Below are 25048 nucleotides of genomic sequence, written 5' to 3'. Positions count from 1 at the left end.
GGGGACAAGGCTGGACATTACTACAGGATGTGCACATTACTACAAGATGGGGACAAGGATGGGGAACATTACTATAAGATGGGGACAAGGATGAGCACATTACTGTAGGATGGGGACTAGGAAGGGGGACAATACTACAAGGGGGCAAACATGGGCACATTACAACAAGATGGGGAATATTACTAAAAAATGTTGGCCAAAATTTATATATAGTGATAATTGTAACACTATTAGTTACAAGAAAGGGATAAAATGTAAAAAAATAAATAAATAAGGCATGACATTTTATTTACCATCACATTTTTTTCTTATATATTTAAACAAAGAATGTGCACCTTTATTATAATAAACAAGTGAAAAATGTTCAAAATCAGTGATACAAAGGTGTGTAAAAAATATATATATGGTACCAATAAAAATGTCACTTTGTCCTGCAAAGAATGCGGCCCTCCAAATTATTTTTTTCCTCTGTGCGGCCCATACACCCAGCCGAGTTTGAGACCCCTGATCTACATCATGAAAACTTGTGTAAATCCCAATTTTTACCAAAGTCTGGAATTTTTACCAACTTTTTCCTCTGCCTAAATTATGTGGTTATTATGTGTCCTTGTAGACTTCTATCATTATTGACATCATGAAAAAACTTTTGTAAATCTCTGTTCTAAAATTACCATCTACATCATGAAAACTTGTGTAAATCCCAGTTTTAACCAAGGGCTGGACCTTTTACCAACTTTTGTCCTTTGCCTAATTATGTGGTTATTTTGTATCCTTGTAGACTTTACTCATTAGTGAGATCATGAGAAAACGTTTTATGAATCCCTGTCTTAACTGTGATCTGATTTCTTATCAGTTTTTTCCTCTGCTAATATATTGGATTATTGAATATAATATAAACTTGATTATTCTTATGTATAGAAAAAGGAAAATCTGATATGAATAGAAATTTCCATGAAAATAAATTGATATATTTATTTAGGTATACATGATTTTAGCATTTTGACCTTTTTTTTTTTACCTGGGTCTGTGACTAAGATTCTAAATAAATAATATATTTTTAACATGAACCATAAATCTCATATTTGCATATAACTATTTATTAGGTTTTTAAAGGGATTGAAATTCTTATCTTGAATTATAGGTTCAAGATCTGGTTTTCCATAAATATGCTAACAGCGCATTTATATCTGTATTTTATGTATGCGGCTGGCGATGTGCACTTGCATATCTGTTTTTTACTAATCTCAATGTGGCTTCTTATTCTGATGCCGATGTATGAGTGTATGAGTGATCCTTTTCCTTTTGTAGTTGTATTTCAATGCGCATGCGCTAAATAATATGGAACGCCAAACATTGTTTTTATGAATGGCAAATTTGCGCAATAGCACTTTGAATGTATATTATATCGCTGGCTGTTATATTTCATGAGTATTAGCATGATCGCGTAAATTAGCGCATGTGCGGTACAACTGGATCTAACATGAGACTTTGCATTTGCGACTTCCGGACGCCTGGATCTCCATGTGGACCGCTGCACACCAGTACCTTGTTTAGACTATTTTAAAATGTGTATAAATATGTGTGTATCGTTTATGTACTCAGTGTTCTCTTTGATTTCCCTGATGAAGCTTGTTTTACAAGCGACACGCGTTGGGTGGGGGCTAATGGAGCTCCTGAAATCTTGTTTATATTCTTATTGAATTCTATAGTGATGAGGGCTTTTCTCACATAGGATTGCAACAGCTTGGATACCAAATGCAGGTTGTATGTTGAACTTTTTGTGATCTTGCTTGGCATTATCATATTGGCGCTTATTGGATCTTGAATAGTCCAGGTTATTATTATACAAATTGTATTCTCTGTAATGACAAATTAAATGTATGGACGTTTTGTTCAACTTACCTGCTAATTATTGTTTTTCCATTGTCTGTTTGTGATGACTTTGATATAACTTGGCCCACTAGATTTATGTCTTATACAATCTTTCATGATGGATGGAAATTGGTTTTAAAATGGTTTTATTCTTTTTGTCTAAATAAACATGTTTGATATTTGATAAATTTGTGAGTTCAGTGCTTTTCTTAGCCCAAGCTCTGTCTGTCTTCTTTTTTACAAATAAACTGCAATGTGTGCATAGCAAATCTGACTTCTCATTGACTTTGCTGGGAAGTCAAATGTCAGAAAGTTCTGACAAAACTGCAGCCAAAAGCGCAGCAAAAACCCAGCAAAAAATCAGCGTGCGCATGTAGCCTTAAACTAAAAGAATCCCCTTCTGCAGCTCCTGGGCTGCATTCTAGAAAGGTTCATCTTGCTACTGGCCCCTCTTTCAGACCTAAATAAACACTTTATAAAATCTTACCTTTTGGTATGCTAATGATGTTTTATGGCCACGGGGGCGGGCTGTATTGCGTTCGTTATTCCCCCCTCCTGCCGCTGTTCGCCGTCCCCCAGTGTTGAGTGACAGATGACGTCGCCGCTCTCCTGTTACTCAGTGCTCCTGAAGTCTCGCGCATGCCCAGTGACAGTATCACGGGACTGGCACAGTTCAAATTGCGAGCGCCGGTGATTGTATTGCGCAGGCGCGAGATTATGGGCGGGGACTTGAATGACGCTGGTGATAACAATGTCACCAATGTCATCACCGCCCATGCAAGTACCCGCCCATAATCCACCCATTATTGGCAGGTACTTGAATGACGCTGGTGATGACATTGTCATCACCAGCGTCATTCAAGTACCCACCCATAATCTCGCGCCTGCGCAATACGATCACCGGCACTCGCAATTTGAACTGTGCTCAGTCCCGCGATACTGCCACTGGGCATGCGCGAGACTTCAGGAGCACTGATTAACAGGAGAGCGTCGTCGTCATCTGTCAATCAACACTGGGGGACGGTGAACAGCGGCAGGAGGGGAATATCAGACGCAATACAGCCCGCCCCCGTGGCCATAAAACATCATTAGCATACCAAAAGGTAAGATTTTATAAAAGTGATTATTTAGGTCTGAAAGGGGGGCCAGTAGGAAGATGAACCTTTCTAGAATGCAGCACAGGAGCTGCAGAAGGGGATTCTTTTAGTTTAATAGCGAAATTTCAGGCGACAGTTTCCCTTTAAGGGCAGATTGCAATGGATGGTCTTGCGTTGCATCTGCCCCGCAGCGTATCAGTTGGTTTGTCGGTGACCGTCGGGCGGAAGGAACGCTGAATGTAGCGTTTTTTGTTGCTGTAAAAAAAAAACCACTCTGCAAGATTCCGTCGGAATCCGTTAAGAGTCATAATGACTGTCTATGGTGCTGGATTCCGTCGCCATGCGTTTGGCGATTGATTCCAGTGCAGGATTCTGTCACGTTCGACTGAGCATGCTCACCATGTCCAGCAGAACGTTCTAAATCGTTTAAAATCACTCCTGGTCTCTGCCGGTCGGTCTCTCTCTCTCTCTCTCTCTCTCTCCCTCTCCCTCTCATACTCACCGATCATCGGTGCGGCACTGCACAGCTGTCACACTGCTCTGGCGGCTTCTCTTTTGAAAATGCCGGTTGCTCTACCGGCGTCTATGATTGGTTGCAGTCAGACGCGCCCCCACGCTGAGTGACAGCTGTCTCACTGCAACCAATCACAGCCACCAGTGGGTGGGTCTATATCGTGCAGTACAATAAATAAATTTAAAAAAAACAGTGTGCGGTCCCCCCCCAATTTTGATACCAGCCAAGAGAAAGCCACCCGGCTGAGGCTGGTATTCTCAGGATGGAGAGCCCCACGTTATGGGGAGCCTCCCAGCCTTAAAATATCAGCCAGCAGTCGCCCGGAATTGCCGCATCCATTAGATGAGACCGTCCCGGGACTCTACCCGACTCATCCCGAATTGCCCTGGTGCGGTGGCAATCAGGGTAATAAGGAGTTAAGGAGTTAATGGCAGCCCATAGCTGCCACTAATTTCTAGGTTAATCATGGCAGGCGTCTGAGACACCCCCATTGATTAACCTGTAAGTGAAAGTAAATACACCCGAAAAAATACTTTATTTGGAATAAAAGACAAAAAAACACCCTTTTTCACCACTTTATTAATCCCCAAATACCCCTCCAGGTCCGGCGTAATCCACTCGAGGTCCCGCAACACATCCAGCTCTGCTATATGAAGCTGACAGGAGCGGCTGTAGAACACCGCCACTCACTGTGAGCTCCACGGAGCAACTGAAGAGAATCGCGCTGTCAGCGGGGACGTCACTGAGGTAGTGCCAGTGTGTGCAGTGATGATGGGTGCGGTAGTGCCTGAGTGTGTGCGGTGATGGGGGCGGTAGTACCGGGGTGGGCAGGGATGATGGGGGCGGTAGTGCCGGTGTGTGCGGTGATGGCGGTAGTCCTGGGGTGGGCAGGGATGATGGGGGTGGTAGAGCTGGGGTGGGCAGGGATGATGGTGGTGGTAGTGCTGGGGTGGGCAGGGATGATGGGGGCGGTAGTGCCGGTGTGTGCGGTGATGGGGGCGGTAGTGCTGGGGTGGGCAGGGATGATGGGGGGCGGTAGTGCTGGGGTGGGCAGGAATGATGGGGGCGGTAGTGCCGGTGTGTGCGGTGATGGGGGCTCTCTCTCTCGGCTAAAGAAAACAAAAAGAACGCAACGTTGTTTTACAGGAATCCATTGCCTTTATTATTACACTATTTGCAACGCATCCGTCACATGCGTCACACAACGCATTGTGACGGATGCCAAACGGCGCAAATGTGAAAGTAGCTTAAGATGGGCTGGGGTGTGATGTTCGGGCTGCTGCTTCCTGCACAAGTTCGTACTTTATTACAGTGTGGTCTATAAGGCTGAGGCCACACGGTGACCTTGCCACGATGCGTTGCTGCCACATCATAATGTAATACAAGTGGATGGGGTTAAAGTGACCATGACAAGCCAGTCAGAAACCAATATAACACGGCTGGACTTGTAACCCGCTGGTCGTGGTACCCTTGGGGTCTGCACAAGCAAGTTGTAAAAGGCAAACCTTGTTAGATTTGGGCACAGTACCTTCACGTTGCGACTGCATTCACATGTGTTACAATGTGTCTCACCAAAAGGCGCCATGTAGCCTCATCCTTCTGGGGACAACACTCATGTCTCATCCAAGCTGACAAAATGATTCCGTTTTTCTTGAATGCAAACATAAATTTTAATCAGTGTTTTGGGGGCATTTCATTCTTTTTTTTTTTTTTTTGGACTGTCAGTTTTTACTATCTGTATGGCATCTGTTTTTGTGTGTATAAATAAGCAGTACTAAGATGCTACAGTGATGGCGTCCATGTGCAGTAAGTGTTTGTTTGGGTTTTTTTTGTCTTCTCCCACAGACCCATAAACTTAATCAGAAAATCAGTTTAAGGCTGGTTTCACACTACGTCTTATTAACATCCGTTGAAAACGTTATTTTAGCGGAAGTACGGATCCAGTGCAAATGCGTTTTCATTTCAATGCATTTGCAATGGACTCGCGTCCACCTGCGTTCACCTGCGTTTGCGTGCGTTATAGTGCGGATCCGGTGACTTGCAGTTTTTTAACATGTTTCAAAAACGCTACTTGTAGCGTTTTTGAGCTGCGTCAAAATACTGCAAGTCACCGGATCCGCACTATAACGCACGCGAACGCAGGTGAACGCTGGCGTGCTGATAGACAGGATCCTGCTTTTGTACTGAGCATGCCCAGAAAGTACTGAGCATGCCCAGAACCAGTCTCGCGTGATCTGTCTCTCTCTCCTCCTCCCTCCCTCACCCTCTCTCTCTCTATCTGTCTTTCCCCCTTCCTCCCTCCCTCCCTCTCCCCCACCTGAGAGCTGCGGACACTCGTAACCAAGGTAAATATCGCGTAACCACTTATCTTAGTTACCCGATGTTTACGTTGGTTACGCGTGCAGGCAGCCCTGCTCCTAGCAGCTGCAGACACTCGTAACCAAGATAAATATCGGGTATCCAAGGCCGATGTTTACCTTGGTTACCAGCGTCTGCAGCTGTCAGAAGCCGGCTCCCAGTCTAGCTCCCCTCACTCCCGATCACATGACTCCAATGCCCGCCCCTAAACATCCAGTGCAGTATCCTGCAAAATAACATATGCGTTTGCATACGTTATTTGCTGTAAAAGCAGGATCCGTACTTCCGCTAAAAAAACGTTTTCAACGGATGTTAAAAAGACGTAGTGTGAAACCAGCCTAAAAAGGGGCCACAAAATAAAAGCAGACCTGTAAATGGGCTAGTAGACTAAAGGGTACTTTACACGCTGCGACATCGCTAGCGATAACTAGCGATGTCGAGCGCAATAGCACCCACCCCCGTCGTATGTGCGACATTTGGTGATCGCTGCCGTAGCGAACATTATCGCTACAGCAGCGTCACACGCACATACCTTGTCAGCGACGTCGCTGTGACCGCCGAACAATCCCTCCCTCAAGGGGAAGGTGCGTTCGGCGTCATAGTGACATCACCGCGACGTCACTAAGCGGCCGTCCAATAGAAGCGCAGATGAGCGGGACGTAACATCCCGCCCACCACCTTCCTTCCGCATTGCCGGTGGACGCAGGTAAGGAGACGTTTGTCGTTCCTGCGGTGTCACAAATAGTGTGCTGCCGCAGGAACGACAAACAACATCGTACCTGCAGCAGCAACGATATTAAAGAAAGGCGCAACGTGTCACCGCTCACTGTTTTTGGACGATTTTGCGATCGTTGATCGTCGCTCCTTGGTGTCACACGCTGCAATGTCGCTACCGGCGCCGGTGCGTCACTAACGGTGTGACCCCGACGATATATCGGTATCGATGTCGCAGCGTGTAAAGCACCCTTAAGGGTATGTTCACACATCAGGTTTTTGCTGTGCAGCACAATCCGGCGGTTTGCGGGAAAAACACATCCTGTTTTTTTTGGCCGCCGGGTGTGGTTTTTCCTCATAGACTTTTATTAGCGCAGGATTGTGCCACATGTAATTGCGTTTGATCCGGTTTTTGCCGGATGCGGCAACAATCGTCACTCTGGTGGCCCACAGGACGCAGAGAGGAACGTTTTTTGCCAGGTTCGGCGCTGTGCGGCATGGTACATAATGAAAGTCTATGCGCGCCGAATCCGGTGGCATGCGTCAAACGCCGGAATCATGTACCGGTTCCGGTTTTTACTTCTGAGCATGCCCAGAAGTTATATAAATTCATTGTTTGTCAGAAAATCAATCACTCACTGACTCACTGACTCATTCACTCACTCTCACCCACTCACCGATCACCGACGCGGCGCTGCACAGCTGTCACAAAGGTCTGGCGGCTTCTGATTTGAAAATGCCGGCCACCCATTATTCAATCTCCTATTCACTGCTTCCCCCGCCCAACCGGCACCTATGATTGGTTGCACTCAGACACGCCCCCCACGCTGAGTGACAGCTGTCTCACTGCAACCAATCACAGCTGCCGGTGGGCGGGTCTATATCGTGCAGTAAAATAAATAAATAATTTTAAAAAAAAACGGCGTGTGGTCCCCCCCAATTTTGATACCAGCCAAGATTAAGCCACATGGTTGAAGGCTGGTATTCTCAGGATGGGGAGCTCCACGTTATGGGGAGCCCCCCAGCCTAACAATATCAGCCAGCAGCCGCCCGGAATTGCCGCATCCATTAGATGCGACAGTCCCTGGACTCTACCCGGCTCATCCCGAATTGCCCTTGTGCAGTGGCAATCGGGGTAATAAGGGCTTAATAATGGCAGGCGTCTATGAGACACCCCCAATGATTAACCTGTAAGTGAAAGTAAATAAACACATACACCCAAAAAAATACTTTATTTGGAATAAAAGACAAAAAAAACACCCTCTTTCACCATTTTATTAAAATCCCCAAACACCCCTCCAGGTCCGACGTAATCTATAAGTCCCGCGATGGATCCAGCTTTGCTACATGAAGCTGACAGGAGCGGCAGTAGAACACCACCGCTCTCTATCACCTCCACGCATCAACTGAAGTGAATCGCGCTGTCAGCGGCGATGTCACTTAGGTAATGCCTGTGTGTGTGCGGTGATGATGAGTGTGGTAGTGCCTGCATGTGTGGTGATGTGTGCGGTAGTGCCTGCGTGTGCGGTGATGATGCGTGCGGGAGTGCATGCGTGTGCGGTGATGGTGCGTGCGGTAGTGCATGCGTGTGCGGTGATGATGCGTGCGGTAGTGCCTGCGTGTGCGGTGATGATGTGTGCGGTAGTGCCTGCGTGTACGGTGATGGTGCGTGCGGTAGTGCATGCGTGTGCGGTGATGGTGCATGTGGTAGTGCATGCGTGTGCAGTGATGGTGCGTGCGGTAGTGCCTGCGTGTGCGGTGATGGTGCGTGCGGTAGTGCCTGCGTGTGCGGTGATGGTGCGTGCGGTAGTGCCTGCGTGTGCGGTGATGATGCGTGCGGTAGTGCCTGCGTGTGTGGTGATGATGCATGCGGTAGTGCCTGCGTGTGCGATGATGGTGGTGGCGGTAGTGCTGGGGTGTGTGTGGTGATGATGGGGTCTCTCTCTCTCTCTCCCCCTGCTCCCCTCTACCCCTCTCCCCCTCCTCCCCCCCATGAGACTAGTCCCCACGCCCATAAGATAAAAGATCTTTAGAAATACTTATTCTAAAGATCTCTTTATCTATGCTAGTGTATACAGGGCCGGTTAGGCAAGGATGAGCAATATGCACCCAGAACTGCTCGTGGTTCTTGGTACATACGGGACCTAACAGGTTTTCTTTAAGTTTTGCAAGTATCAACAAAAAGAGTGGAGAGGTGTGTAATTTTTTTATTGTAGGTACAGTTCAACTGGTACAAATAGAATAAAAAAAAAAATCCTGAAAATCACTTTGATTTTTACATAATTTTATTGCATGATATAAGTATTTGATACAATAGAAAAGCAGAACTTTAATATTTGGTACAGGAACCTTTGTTTGCAATTATAGAGATCAGACGTTTCCTGTAGTTCCTGACCAAGTTTGCACACACAGCATCAGGGATTTTGGCTCACTCCTCCATACAGATGTCATCCAGTCCTTTCAGGTTTCGGGGCTGTCTCTGGGCAACATTAGGTTTTAGCTCCCTCCAAAGATTTTCTGGAGTTCAGGTCTGAAGACTGGCTAGGCCAATCCAGGACCTGGAAATGCTTCTTGCAGAGCCACTCCTTAGTTGCCCTGGCTTTGTGTTTTGGGTCATTGTCATGCTGCAAGACCCAGCCACCACTCATCTGCAATACTCTTACCGAGGGAAGGAGGTTGTTGGCCAAAATCTCTCAATACATGATCCCATCCATCCTCCCTTCAATATGGTGCAGTCATCCTGTCCCCTTTGCAGAAAAGCACACCCAAAGTATGATATTTCCACCCCCATGCTTCTCGGTTGGTACTTCTTCCTCCTAGCACTACGAGTGGAGTTGATCTCATATGACCACATGATATTCTTTCATGCCTCTGGATCATCCAAATGGTCATTGGCAAACTTCAAATGTGCTTGAACATATGCTGGCGTAAGTAGGGGGACCTTGCATCCTCTGCAGGATTTTAAGTTATGATGGCAGTGTTTTAGTAACTAATTTATGAGACTGTGATCCTAGCTCTCTTCAGGTCATCCTGTTTTAGGCTGGCTGATTTCTGACCTTTTTCAGAATCTTCCTTACCCCACGAGGCGAGTTCTTGTATGGAGCCCCAGATCGAGTGAGATTGACAGTCATCTTGTGTTTCTTCCATTTTCTAATAATTGTCTGTATAGTTTTTACCTTCTCACCAGGCTGCTTGCCAATTGTCTTGTAGCCCATCCCAGCCTTGTGCAGGTCTACAATTTTTTTCCCTGGTGTCCTTACGCTGGTTTCACATCAGCGTTTTCCTGCCTCACTCGCAGATCTGGCACAAGGACAGTACAGTACATTAAAGTTCACTGGCAAGCTCTGGGCACATGCGGTCATGTGACCGGAGCATGTGACAGCATGTGACCCGGGCTTGCCGCATTGTCTGTGAACTGTATTGTACTGTATCGCCCTTATGCCGGATCCGGCAGTGCGGCAGAATACCGCTGATGTGTTTGTGCCCTTCGATAGGTCTTTGGTTTTGGTCATGCTGGAGAGCTTGGAGTGTGATTGTGTGTGGACAGGTGTCTTTTATACAGGTAATGAGTGCAGTGTAGGAGGGCTTCTTATAGAAAAAAATAGCAGGTCTGTGAGAGCTGGAATTCTTTCCATTGGAAGGTGATCAAATACTTATTTAATGCAATAAAATGCAAATTAATTATTTAAAAACCATACATTGATTTTCATGTTGTGTTTTTGTTTTTTATTCTGTCACGGTTGAAGTATACCTACGATAAGCTTCATTTTCTGTAGGTGGAAAAATTAGCAAAATTGTCAGTTTATTTAACCCCTTCAGCCCCGGGGCACTTTCCGTTTTTGCGTTTTTGTTTTGTGCTCCCCTTCTTCCGAGAGCCGTAACTTTTTTATTTTTCTGTCAATCTTGCCATATGAGGGCTTGTTTTTTGCGGGACAAGTTGTACTTTTAAATGAAACCATAAGTTTTACCATATGGTGTACTGGAAAACAGCAAAAAAATTCCAAATGCGGGAAAAATTGCAAAAAAAGTGTGATGGCACAATAGTTTTTGGGATGTTTTATTCACGGTGTTCACTATATGGTAAAACTGATGTGTGGGTATGATGCCTGAGGTCGGTGCGAGTTTGTAGACTCCAAACATGTATAGGTTTACTTGTATGTAAGGGGTTAAAAAAAATTCACCAGTTTGTCCAATAAAAGTGGCGCACGTTTTGCACCATTTTCCGAAAAACGTAGCGTTCTTATTTTTTGGGATCTATGGCTCAGTGACGGCTTATTTTTTGCGTCTCGAGCTGACGTTTCTAATGGTACCATTTTTGCGCAGATGCTACGTTTTGATCGCCTGTTATTGCATTTTGCGTAAAACTTGCGGCGACCAAAAAACGTAATTTTGGCGTTTGGAATTTATTTGCCACTACGCCGTTTACCAATCAGATTAATTGATTTTATATTTTGATGGATCGGGCATTTCTGAACGCGGCGATACCAAATATGTGTATATTTATTTATTTTTTAACCCTTTAATTTTCAATGGGGGGAAAGGGGGGTGATTTGAACTTTTAGGTTTTTTTTTTTTTTAAACTTTTTTTTTTTACTTTTTTATTTTATTTTACTAGTCCCCTTAGGGGGCTATAGCGATCAGCAATCCGATCGCTATTATCTATCTGCTGATCACAGCTATACAGCTGTAAACAGCAGATACAGTCACTTTCTTTTTCCCTCTGTTCCGTGCCGAGGGAAAACGAAAGTGAAACATCATAGCTGCAGGCGTCATCACATGACCCTGTGCTACGATGGCAACCACCGATAGTCACGTGATCACGCACGTGACTTCTGGTGGGGGCGGCGGTAAGTAAAAAACATAGCCGCGCGTATTTAGATCTTGCTGCCAGACTTTGCTGCCAGATTTTAGGGGCGATTCCACCCGCGGCTAGCAGGCACACGTCAGCTGTTGAAAACAGCTGATGTGTGCCGACCGCCGCCGCCTGCCCGCGTAAGGGGACGGGGCTTAACGGGACACGCTCCATGACGTATATATCCGTCCATGGTCGTGAAGGGGTTAATACTTATTTCCCCACTGTATATATATGCAAACATCCATAAATTCATACACATGAAAATAAAATGAACACATACCTCACTCCCATTTTCCCAGCGCTCTGCTCTTGTCTCTGATGCATTGACTCCCCATATAACAGATGTGATGTAATAATAACGTCATTGCATTTGATGTCTCATGCTGATTGGTGGAAGGAAGAGTCAGGGGCTCCGTCCTCCACCAATGTATTCACCGTAGTCTGCATCCTAAGGCTATGTGCCCACGGGGACAGTGTCCTGCGGATATATCCGCAAGACATTCCGCAGGTGCTCCCAGAAATCCGCAACAGAACTTTCTCTGTTTCAATGCTGCGGATATACAGCGGAATGTCCTGCGGATATGGTGCGGACATTCTGCATTGAGGATACAGTGCCATGGCTTCGGCACTGCATCCTCAATGCAGAACAAGTGCTGCAGTGATCGGGGTGCTCATACTTACCTCCATCACGCAGCACCTCGCTTTCCGGCGGCCGGGTCACTGTCAGGCAGCGTCTGGTTCACTGTGCTGGAGGTGGGCGGGCCTGAACTAGCTCCGGCTGTCACATGGCCGGAGCTTGTGCAGGCCCTGCCCACCTCTTCCTTCCTGTACCTGGCTGGATCCACTGCGCTGCTGCCGCTACACCGGACGGAGAAAGTGACTCGGGTCTCTATCAAGGCAGGTAAGTATATGGGACCCTGCGGAGAAATCCGCAACAATAATTGACATGCTGCAGATTTTTCCGCACGAAAATCCGCACGATTTCCGCTGCGGAAAAATCCGCAGCGTGGGCACAGCATTTCCCAAATGCCATAGAAATGGCTGGGGAGTAGCTGTGCTGCAGATTTCTGGAAAATCCGCGGCTTTTCCGCGCGAAATCTGCGGCAAAATCCGCGCATTTTCCGCAGCGTGGGCACATAGCCTTAGGATGCATATCACTGTGAAATCTGGCATGGTGTGGCCCGTGGGCCACTGTTTTCAGCCCCTTAAATGTCTCAGTTTGGGGATCCTGATTGAAATAGCCAGGGGGCCTGATGTGGGCTGCACTTTGTCCAGCTCTGCCTTAGGGCTTGTTCGCACGTACATGCGGAAATGAGTGTTTCTGATTATTTTTTTAACTGCTGGACCACTGTCCAAACAAAGGTGTGAAATAGTTACATGCTTTATTTGTTTTGTGTTGTTTTTGTTACATATTTGTGTCATCTTTGGTTAGACCATATAACAACAATTATATATATATATATATATATATATATATATATATATATATATATATATATATATATATATATATATATATATATATATATAATATATATAATATGGCGCCGATCTGAACTATATGATAGTGTCGTTAACCCTGGGATGCTCTTGGTTACCTATATAGCTATTCTTATAGGTTCTTATTAACTGTGGGAATAAAAGTTATATTTTACCCTCTTATATTTGCTTATAATACTTAAGTGGCCCATTTTTTGAATATTTGCTGATTGATCACAAATACAATAAAGAGAAGGTGCCATAAAAAAATTAAACAATTGAAAAAATGTAAAGTATTTTTTTTTTTTTAATCTCATTTTTTTTTATTTGACTAAAATATGAAAAAGAATTAAAAAGCTTTGATATTTTCCACTTTTGAGCACTAGACAGGGCAGCTACTGAAATTCTCCATGAAAACCTAGTGTACAACGAGCCTGCATTACAACTGCAGTAAACGTGGGCTGGATCTGCTCACATGTCTGATGTCTCCTCCTCTCCTGGGTGTTTGCATATGAACAAGAGAGGATGAAGTTTAGGATCACTGTGGGGAGCCATTTTGTTGAGGACTGCAAAGTGATATTAACAAGTACTGTGTCACTGAGGAGGGCTGCCAACACCAATTCTGTTAGTTGATGTTGCTCGATGTACCATAGGTTGGGGTTTGATATAGGGCTCAGTGTAGTGCATCACATGATGGAATTAGATATAGGGCGCAGCGAAGTGTATCACACAGGATGTGGTTAGATACGCAATATCTAATGTGTGACACCCTTTCCATCCACTACATTACTACTCCCAAAGAAGTGGACAGAGCACTGTCGCACATTACAGTACTGCTCCCATAGAAGTAATGTGTGACTGTGCTCTATCCACACCACTGCTCCCATAGAAGTTGACGGATCAGTGCTACACATTACACTACTACTCCCATAGAAGTGGACGGAGAATGGCCACACATTACACTACAACTCCCATAGAAGTGGACTGAAGAGGGTCACACATTACACTACTGCTCCCATAGAAGTGGAGTGAGCAGAGTCACATATTAAATTATAGAAATCAAGGGGCTCCATAGCAGAAGTTCTAATTGCCCCCCCACCACCAAAAAAAAAGAAAAGAAAAGTCAATAATCAAAAAAGTCAATAGTCCTAATGAACTCCCTATATACTCCATATAGTCCTCCATGTACTACAAAGGGCCCCACATTGCCTTCCATGTAGTACAATGCGCTCCCTATAGTGTAATGCACCCCACAGTGTGCTCCATACAGTATAATGCACCCCATATAGTGTTCCAAACAGTATAATGCATTCCATACAGTATAATGGCCCAAAATAATGCTCCATATACTATTATGCGCCCCATATTGTGCTCCATGGGAATAAGATAATTGGGCATAGCAAAGATGGTGGGCATTAGACACTCCCCAGAGCCATGTATCACGTGATGGGCATTAGATACACAGCTATGCTAAGTCATTGTATCCTCCTGCAGAGGCTGTACAGTGATGTAGCAGGACTGAGTCAGTGTTCATAGCACAGCAGCGTGATGATTACACTGCTGCGTTCTGAACTACAGTCTGACAGCGGCGGTGATCAGCAGCCAGGTACTGCAGTACTAATCCTAGGCTACTGATCACTGCTGCCATAGTTCCAGCTCCTCTTGTGACCTCACGCACTAAACACTGTGACAGGGAAAAAGTGCAGCTCGCAGAGTAGCCTCAAGCTTCACAAAGATGGTGCTGATCTCCTCCCACAGGCCAGGCTGCGTGCCCCGGTCTCATTAGGAGGCAGCTACAGTGTAGGAGATTGGGTTGGACGTCGATTATTATTTCCTATGTACAGGGGCTGTCTTATTTGTCATGTAAGTAAGTGTCGTAAAACACCTGCAAATGCAAAAAGGCAGCCCCCAGTGTTTGAATAAAAATAGAATAAAAAAACCCTCTTAAAACAGTGAATTTAATTTTTAAAAAAAAATAATTGATTATATAATCAATACGTTTAATACAAAAAGAAAAATCACAGCACCTTCCCTTCAGTTATACTTAAAAGTATTTATATAATTTTTATTTTTCAATGTGTTGGTGAACTATAATGGTGTATGGTTGCAAACCATATGAGCCCTTTAGAAAATTGCAAAATGTAGGCGCCTCTCAGATGTGGCTGTAGGACGCACCACAGCTTATTTAATTCATCACTAGATGGGGTGTTCCAAACCCCAGAAATTTCATGCAAATGTAAAGCGGAGGCAAGGAGTGGTAGTGGCGGATTAGGGCTTCCCCCCGGTGGGCACCCCGACCCCACTTCACAGGAAAAGTCTTGTGATTCTGGCTTGGTATGTGGATAGGCGACGAGCTGTTCATACCTTTAAAAGAGACGGCTTTTTGCCTTTGTTTTGGGCAAGGCCAACCAGATTGTGGAGGAAACTGAGACAAAGGCTGATAGTTATTATTACACAACAGTTCTCTACTACACAGTGAGACCAAAACAACCTGATGGACCTGTACGTTCACGTTCCCCAACTGAACTCTAAAGGCCCCGTCACACACAGAGATAAATCTTTGGCAGATCTGTGGTTGCAGTGAAATCATGGACATATTGTTCCATTTGTACACAGCCACAAACCTGGCACTGATTGTCCACAATTTCACTGCAACCACAGATCTGCCGCAGATTTATCTCTGTGTGTGACAGGGCCTTAAGGCTAGGTTCACACTTCCGTTGTTTTGCATCAGTCACAATCTGTCGCCTTGAGGAATTACGGTATCCTGCAAGATATTTTGCAGGAATCCAGTTTTTCCCCATAGACTTCTATTAGTGACGGATTGCGAATGATGATGCTGCGTTGCATCCGCTGCGTCGCGGTCAGTCGTTTTTTTTAACTGACCGCCGGGCGAGAGCAACGCAGCCTGTAACGTTTTTTGAGCAGAGCAATCCGTAGGATTTTGCTGCGCATGCTCTCTCTGGCTCCCTGCACCCGTAACCAGGTGCAGATCGCAGCGTAACTGCATGAAAATACGCCATGTGGGCTAAGATGGAGTCTGTCTCTCTCCCTCAGCACTAGCTCCTCCCCCACGGGCCAATCTCAACTGCCAAATGTCACTTGCCCTGCAGTCAGTGCCTGGCAACCTATCTTACCAACATCCTATGTTGTAACTTTATATCACTACCAGCACTGCTACATCTTCTATACGTTACACTACATCTTATGCATGATCACATATATATGTGTGCCACCCCAACAGCGGATCAAACTGCTCGGATCCATGTGCTTACTTGTGGCTCGAGGGACTCCGGACCCGGGGGCTTGGGGCCACTCTAAATGTAAAGGGGGAGTTATTTACAGGGGGGTTATAGTTCGTGACGCCACCCGTGGTGTACGGTAATGAAGGGATACCGCCGCTGCCGTTGGGAGTACCCGGGGTGATGGAGTGGGGCAGCAAGGTGTCGTTGCCCTCCATGGGTAAGGAAAGGCCCCGGGACTCGGTGGGATGCAGGGGGTCACTCAGGTACTCACTCAGTCATTAAGCAGACGCTGACAACCAGGTAAACCAAGTCTCTGACTGCCGTTGTCTCTCAGAGGGTAGCTCGTCCGGGTCCCGACCCCTACAGTGTTGCCTGGTGATCCGTGACCTGCCTCCTGGCACAAAGTTTAACTTCAATGTAGTGGCCCAGTAGTCTGAAACTTGCCGGGCCCCGCTGCCCACTGTGGCTAAGTGTGGGAGCCTGCTCTCAGGGCTCACTCTTGGGATTTCCTTGGGCTGCTTGGTTGGAAGGCCCTATCCCCCTCATTGCTCTAGTGCCCCGATTCTGGAGCGGGTGGAACAGATCATAAAGGCTCCGTTCTCCTCAGGTTAATTGCCGGTTTGCCTGAAGCTTCTCCCCGACCTAGGGTCCATGTACCCCGCCGTGCCTTTGGTCCCGGACCGGTGATAGGACCAGGCTGCTGACCGTCCTCCTTGACAGGTCCAGGCACCTAGCTGCAATTCCCTGTGACCTGGGGTCCGTCTCCTCTTGGTCCAAACCACCATCTGCAACCTAGACAGATTCTCCTGGGAGCCACCCCCAACCTCCTCTGAGCTCCTCTCAGCTCGAGGGCTACTTCACTTCTCCTACTCTACACTCCTCACCCCCCCCCCTGACCCCCCAGGTGGGCGACTATTCCGCTCAAGCCGTCCACTGGTGTGCCTGGTGGGTGTGGTGCAGGGTGTATCTAGGATTTGATTTGCTGTTGGAGGTAACACTGTAAGATGGGGACCCAGAACCATGAGGGACTTGAATACCGCACGGAAGGGCAGTTTGTGTAGTACCCTGTGACGACCTGATAGTCCAGGGGTGTCACATATGCAAGAACACATTTGGTGTTTGGTGAAGTAGGAACTTGACCACCATCTTAGACAATTACCTGGACTGGAGTGAGACTTATCGTGTAGAGAAATAAGGTTCAGGTATTTGCACCTCTTCATGGATCAGAAACGTCTAACTCCAGCATGCCCCTTATCAACACCAGCGTCAACAACTCCGGTACTGATCAATTTGGCTTTATGTGTTTTCCTAAAGAAAAGCAGCAAAAAAAAAAAAAGTTTGATTTAGGCTGCTTTCACACATCCGGTTTTTCCTGTGCGGCACAATCCAGCGCTTTACAGAAAAACCGCATCCGTTTTTTTTTTTGCCGCTGGTTGCGGGTTTTTTTGCATAGACTTACATTAGTGCCGTATTGTGCCACATGGGCTTGCGTTCCATCCGTTTTTTGCCGCATGCGGCAGATTTAGCCGATGCGGCGGCCGGATGGAACGTTGCCTGGCACGTTTTTTTTGTCCGGCAAAAAAACCGCATCGTGCCGCATCCGGCCGATGCGGTGCGATTTGCAATGCATGCCTATGGACGCCGCATGCGGCGTCCTGCGGCAGACACCGCATCCGGCCGCCGTATGCGTTTTTTTCCACTGCGCATGCTCAGTAGCCTGCCGCAAGCGGCAAAAACCGGACGGCCCGCATGTAAAAAACTTATGCAAAGGATGCGGTTTTGTCGCCGCATCCGTTGCATAGGTTTTAGAGCCGGATTGGCCGGCTCTGCTAAATCCGGAGGTGTGAAAGCAGCCTAACCTACAAATAGATACAATTAAATACAGCTGATGACCATGGAGACTGATAGTGTTGTACTGACTGCTGAAGGCTTGCTATTAGTTACTACGGGTAAGGCTAGTTTCACACTTGCGTTGAACGGCATCCGTTGCATTGCGTTGTGTGACGGATGCAACGGATGTGTTGCATATAGTGGCACACCGGATGCAACGGATGCTGCAAAACAACGCAATTCGTTTTGGGTTTTTTTTGGTTTTTTTTACAGTTTTACCGGTGGCAGACTATTGTGAACGATCAGCTGATCGCTCCCTGCAGCCGGCCGCCGGGTGATCAGCTGAGCGCTGTCACTTGCCGGCCGCCGGGTGATCAGCTGATCGCTCCCTGCAGCTGACCGCCGGGTGATCAGCTGAGCGCTGTCACTTGCCGGGTGATCAGCTGATCGCTCCCTGCAGCTGACCGCCGGGTGATCAGCTGAGCGCTGTCACTTGCCGGCCGCCGGGTGATCAGCTGATCGCTCCCTGCAGCTGACCGCCGGGTGATCAGCTGAGCGCTGTCACTTGCCGGCCGCCGGGTGATCAGCTGATCGCACCCTGCAGCCGGCCACCAGGTGATCAGCTGAGCGCTGTCACTTGCCGGGTGATCAGCTGATCGCTCCCTGCAGCCGGCCCCGCCGGGTGATCATTTGAGCGCTGTCACTTGCCGGCGGCCGGTCGCTCAGCTGAGCGCTGTCGCTTGCCGACGGCCGGGCGCTCAGCTGAACGTTCGGCCACCGCGAGCCAAAATAAAGTTTGTGAGTTAAAAAAAAAAAAAAAAAAAAAGAAGAGCATGCGCAGTGAAATTCAGAGGATTCCGCTGCTCAAAACAATGTTACATGCTGCGTTCCTCCCGCTGGGCGGAAGCAACGGAGCGTCGCCCAGCGGAAGCAATGCAGGTCCTTTTGGTACAATCCGTCAACCATACAAGTCTATGGGAAACAGAGGAATCCGTTAACGGATTCCGCTGTTTTCCAAAAGGGCGGATTGTAACGGAAGGAAAACAACGCAAGTGTGAAAGTACCCTAAGATGAGGTAGTCTGAAGTTTGCTTGCTGGTAATATTTACTGATAATGGAAGCTGCCTTGCCAATAATGATTAGTGGGGACGTGCTGTGACCAAAGGGGAAACGAGAGGACTGTTGGATTTGGGGAAGATTCTTATGACTACTTTAGATGTGGGAGCAGGTAGGGAGGGGATTTACCAAAAAACTATCTTATATGACTACCTGGTAGTCTAAAACTCAAATGACATGTAAGAGCTATATGCGCATATTCCTGCCACTGCAGTATGTCATTCTATTCCTCCATGTGAATGGAGTTCTGTGTACAAAAAAAAAAATTACCACTGTGGGGCTTAAACAGGTTGCAAGTTCTATAGTCTTATGAAGAAGCAGATTAATGCTAGTATTAAAGCTAGGAGAACATGCTTCACAATTATCAGGGCCTCTGCTAGAAGCATCTGTCATAGGTTGTTTTTGTTGACTGCAATTTTCATTTTTTGTTCCATACTCTGAAGAACCTCAAGAGGTCCACCAAGCTCTTTTGGTTCCTGGGTGACCAATCTGGTACTGTTTGAGGGATTTCATTTGTAAGAGACTATGGCTAGTTTTACACTTGCGTTGTTTTCCTTCAGTCGCAATCCGCCGTTTTGGAAAACAGCGGAATCCGTTAACGGATTCCGCTGCTTCCCATAGACTTGTATGGACGACGGATTGCGACTAATAAACCTGCGTTGCTTCCGCTGGCCGACGCTGCATTGCTTCTGCCGGGCAGAAGGAACGCAGCATGTAACTTTTTTTGAGCAGCGGAATCCTTAGGATTTCGCTGCGCATGCTCTTTCTGGCTCCCTGCACACGTAACCAGGGTACACATCGGGTTACTAAGCAAAGTGCTTTGCTTAGTTACCCGATATTTACCCTGGCTACGTGTGCAGGGAGCCCGACACCTCCCCGCTCGGCTCCGCCGCCTCCCGCACTCCACTCCACATGTACACACGCACATACACTCACCTGTCCCCAGCTATGCAGTCCCCGCGGCACTGACGTCCTCAGCGCTATGGCCCCGCTCAGCTCCACCCCCCGACACATTCTTGGCGGCCGAACGATCAGCTAATCACCCGGCGACCGGCTGCTGTGAGTGATCAGCTGATCGTTCACAATAGTCTGCCGCCGGTAAAACTAAAGAAAAAAAACAAAAAAAGCAGATTCCGTTGTTTTGTACGATCCGTTGCATCCGTTGAGCCACTATATGCAACACATCCGTTGCATCCGTCACGCAATGCAACGGATGCCGTTCAGAGCAAGTCGGGAAACTAGCCTAAAAGGAAAAGTAGAACGTATGTTTTGGCAGAACATCAAAGGAAATGGTGCCCTCTCTTTACTGAGCTTGTTAAAATCGCAAAACCAGAAGCGGCATTCTGAGGAGGAATGCTGTTCAAAGTTGTATCATAGTGGTGCCATGTGGTTAGAAACACCAATAATACTCTGTTCGCACTAAAGACGATCTGTTAAAGTAGCGATAAGGAACAGATTTTAACAGTTTGATTTAGAAAGCTGCATAATCTCTTACTGTTAGTTGTTTATTGTTTTGAAATTTAAATTCAAATTTTTATTTTTTATTTATAGGCATTGTGATGCAGACTCCTGACCCCAGCTCTGCTCATCTAAGTGAATGGCAAAAATATGCTTTTGCTCTAAAATCTGCCACCTGCTCCCCTGTACAGAAAGCAGATGCATATCGTGCGCATATTTCCCAGATTCAGTATGCATGGGCAAATTCTGAGATCTCCCAGGCATCGGCAGTCCACCTGTTCAAGAAGTATGCAGAAAGGTATGCTGCCATTATTGACTCTGACAAGGAGGGAAATGGCCTAAATAACTATGCAGACAGCATTATGTCTTTGGCCAGATGTCCACGCAATGACAGTGACAAGTGGCAGTCATCCTTGACTACCAGCAATGTTTTAAAATTAAAGTGTGTACAGGAAATGTTTGAATCTGCTGGATCAGACCTGCAGTCCCAGTCGAGTTCTGCAGATGCATCACTTGGTGTTCATAATGGGGTCAGTGCCTTTGGAAATTCATTGTTTACAAGTAACAAGCTCAACAGTTTAGGACATAAAAGGACAGAACTTGACGCTTTAGAAGAAACATCTAAAGGAACCTTATTCCAAAATGCTAAAATACCAGCAGCACCAGATATCAAATTGACAGATACAAACATCTCACCAGCTTTTCCAAATGCCAATACACATTTGGTCACAACTCCAATATTTGGAAAAAATGATATAACACTTTCTGAAAATAGATACAGTGCTCCTGGACAAAGTACATTTTGTACTGAAAGTTTTCCAAACACTGGAAAAAGGAAGACTTTTTATGCAATGGGGGAAGAAGATGGAGATCTGAGACAGCCAATGAACAGACCAAACCCATCTATATGTGGTCCACTTGAAGAAAGTGGCTTTAAAACTGCAAAAGAACAACTCTGGGTTGAACAACAGAAAAAACATCATAGCCAGTCTCGCAGCACAGGTCCTGGAGCATATGGAACTGGCAAAAAGTCACTGGGAGCTGCACGCTCACGTGGACTGCATGGTAAATTTGTTCCTCCAATTGCAAATCAAGATGGTGGCCATGGCTCTGTTTGTCATAGAAAAGTCTATACAGCTAATGACAGTGAGTCAAATGTGCCTTCTGATGAGCGCTTGAAAAACATAGAGCCAAAAATGATTGAACTCATCATGAGTGAGATTATGGACCACGGCCCTCCACTTAATTGGGACGATATTGCTGGTTTAGAATTTGCCAAAACAACCATAAAGGAAATAGTTGTGTGGCCTATGCTGAGGCCAGACATATTCACTGGACTTCGGGGACCACCAAAAGGCATTCTTCTCTTTGGACCTCCAGGAACAGGAAAAACTCTAATTGGAAAGTGTATCGCATGTCAATCTGGGGCTACATTCTTTAGCATCAGTGCATCATCATTAACTTCAAAATGGGTTGGTGAAGGTGAAAAGATGGTTCGCGCCCTCTTTACAGTAGCAAGATGCCACCAACCTGCTGTAATTTTTATAGATGAGATAGATTCCCTTTTATCACAGCGTGGTGAAGGAGAGCATGATTCTTCCAGAAGAATTAAAACTGAATTTTTAGTACAGTTAGATGGTGCCACAACTTCCTCAGAGGACCGTATACTTGTGGTTGGTGCTACTAACAGACCTCAAGAGATAGATGAGGCTGCTAGAAGGCGACTTGTTAAGAGACTGTACATACCTCTTCCTGGAGCCTCAGCTAGAAATCAAATTGTCGTTAACCTGATGTCTCGAGAAAATTGTAGCCTTTCTGAGAAGGAAGTAGAAGCAATAGTTCTACAAGCTGAAGGGTTCTCTGGTGCAGACATGACCCAGTTGTGTAGAGAAGCTGCCCTTGGTCCAATTCGAAGTCTTCAAGCGATTGAAATTTCAACCATTTCACCTGATCAAGTCAGGCCTATTGCTTACATTGATTTTCAAAATGCCTTCCAAACAGTGAGGCCCAGTGTTTCACAGCAGGACTTAGAATTGTACGAACATTGGAATAAAACATTTGGTTGTGGTAGATAGAAAACACTTAAGGAGAAGTTCAAAGTCTATTTTATTTCTTGCAACTTTTCTTCACACTTCATAAAAACCTGTACACCATGATCACCTTTTCACTTCCTCTCATCTGTTCTCTTTAAATAAGTGATTCCATAGCACAGTTATTGAAACATTCTGAAAAGAGGAAAGTGGTTAATCCCCTATTATTATACAAGATGTTTACTATTCTCATATGTGCAAATAGTTTAGATGTTTCAATACAGTTTTTTCCAATTATTGCCAAAATAAAACGTGTACAAGTTTGCATTTCTTATCTTTATTTACTCTCTTAGATTCACTTTAAGTTGGCAATAAAACTTAAGTTTTTGTTTTCACAACTGAGACCAGCATGATGTAGAGTCAGAGAGACTGTACCACTTACTGGGTGTAATTTTGATAAAATCACACTTTTATCTGCTGCCTATATAGTCGTTTTCTGAATGCTGAGCTCTGTGCCACACACATCACTGGTTGGCAGCTTTCTATGTACACTACATTGGCACAAAGCTGCCAATCCGTGGTAGGGCCTGGGTTATATAGAGCTCATGAATATTGTGGACTACCTGGCAGCAGATATACTAGTCTTGTAATGATGATCCCCTGCTGATAAAGAATGATCTTATTAAAACTACAGCAAGCAGCCTACTAGTTGATACATCAATGAAATTGAAGACTCTGTCTTTACATTATGCTACTGTCTGTTTAGGGGGCAAACACCTGGTGATAGATTCCCTTTTAACATATTTTTACTTGCACTGCCTTTCTCTTTTACTGGAATCTGTCAGCAGGTTTTTGCTGTAATCTGAGGATCGCATGATGTAGGGGTTAAACACTGAATTCAGGGATGTGTCACATACTAGGCTTGGTGTTATTTCCACACAAATGAAGGTTTTATCACTAGGAGATTATCACTGCCTGGACTTCTGACCACACCCCCTCTGATAAGCAGCTCACTGCCAATGGACAATGTACATAGAAGGTGTGGGCAGGATTAACTTTCTCAGATCTGGTATATGCTACAGCTAAGAATTCTGCTTGTGTTACAACTGCTCCACCCCATAAATTAAGTGATACATTGCTGAAATCGGGGTCTCTGTCTCTACATTATGCTGCTCTTAGATGAGGTTAACAGATTCCCTTTAACTCCTTAATGCTGTTTGACGAACATAGCCATCATGAGCTTGTGTCACTTAGTGCTCCATGACTGATATGTATGTCTTGCTCATGATGTGGTATACATTCTGACAGTGCAGTTAGCTGCAGGAGCTGGACTGATTTACACAGCCGGGCTCCTGCAGAAACTGCTAGGATTTGTGAGCTCGCCAAACCTAGCAGTTTTACACCTCATAAGCCATTGTCAATAGTGATAGTAACTTATAAAGAGTTTGTCTTAACGGAGCACCCACCCTGTGTCAGCCCATCAGGATCCCCACCTTGGGTGCTGATGACGTCCCTTCTCTCTAATGCCAGTCCTGCATACCAGCCTGTGTCCTGTTCAGTTTTTTTTTTCAGACTCCTGCAATTAAGAGACCTTTGGTCACATGACTGAAGTCACTAAAGGTCCTTAAACAATCTTAACCTCGGAATACAAATGTTGTGGGCCCTGAGAAATTGTACAGTATGACTTCCACCAAATGCCTGCCCTAACTGTAACTCATGCTTATTTTTGGAGCAGAGCTTATATTTCAAGCATACTCCAAACATCCTGTAAAATCATACTAGGGCTTATTTTCAGGATAGGCCTTATTTTTTGGGGAAACACAGTTGTGCAAAGAATTTGTGCCCTAAAAGCCAAATGGCATTCCTTCTCTTCTGAGCCTTGCTGTGTGTGCAAACAGACGTTTACCAAAACATATAAGGTATTGCCATACTTAAATGGGGAAATGGCAGAATAAATTACAGGGTACATTTTTTTTTATATTAGACATTTTCAACATTAAACAGTTTGATCTAAGTTTACTTATTGTAAGAAATGTAATTTTTCATTTTCTCACCGGCCAATGGTAAAGACATCATTGAAATATCTGTGGGATAAAAATGCTCATTATACCCCTAAGTAAATTCTATGAGGGATGTTGTTTCCTAACAGAGGTCAGTTTTACAGTTTTCTGCTGTTGTGGCACCTTGTCATCCCACAGATATCACAGAATGTTACAATGCCGGGTAGTGAAAACAGAATTTTGTTTTTAACACCTAAAATTATATTTTAACCTCAATTTTTTGTTTTCACAGGCAATAATAGGAGGAAATGGACCCCAAAATGTATAAAGCAATTTCTTCTGAATGTGGCACTACTCAATATGTGTTTGGAAACTACTATTTGTGCACATGGTGCGAAAGAGAATAATCGTTTATTTGGCTTTTGGAGCACAAGTATGGCAATAATAGATTGGGGGCTCTGCATAATTATTCATAATTAAA

General features: G+C 45.5%; 1 protein-coding gene across 6 annotated transcripts in view; it reads left to right on the top strand.

The window, feature by feature from the left end:
- The window catches only part of FIGNL1 (fidgetin like 1), a 28388-nt gene extending 3545 nt beyond the window's left edge, over positions 1 to 24843 (top strand). For 4 of the 6 annotated variants that reach the window (XM_075315033.1, XM_075315031.1, XM_075315032.1 and 1 more), the window contains exon 2: positions 20631 to 24843. In XM_075315033.1, the coding sequence (XP_075171148.1) occupies positions 20639 to 22612 (1974 nt within the window). In that variant the 5' untranslated portion in view covers positions 20631 to 20638 and the 3' untranslated portion in view covers positions 22613 to 24843. Of the gene's footprint in view, positions 1 to 4193; positions 4231 to 14686; positions 14753 to 20630 lie in introns of those variants that run through there. The other 2 variants (XM_075315034.1, XM_075315035.1) reach the window with 2 other exon arrangements.
- Positions 24844 to 25048: the final 205 nt, after the last annotated feature.

Source organism: Anomaloglossus baeobatrachus, chromosome 6, assembly GCF_048569485.1.
Source record: "Anomaloglossus baeobatrachus isolate aAnoBae1 chromosome 6, aAnoBae1.hap1, whole genome shotgun sequence".
NCBI classification, from domain to species: Eukaryota; Metazoa; Chordata; class Amphibia; order Anura; family Aromobatidae; genus Anomaloglossus; species Anomaloglossus baeobatrachus.
Note: the sequence above shows the minus strand (reverse complement) of the source record. Positions and strands in the feature narration are given on the sequence as shown.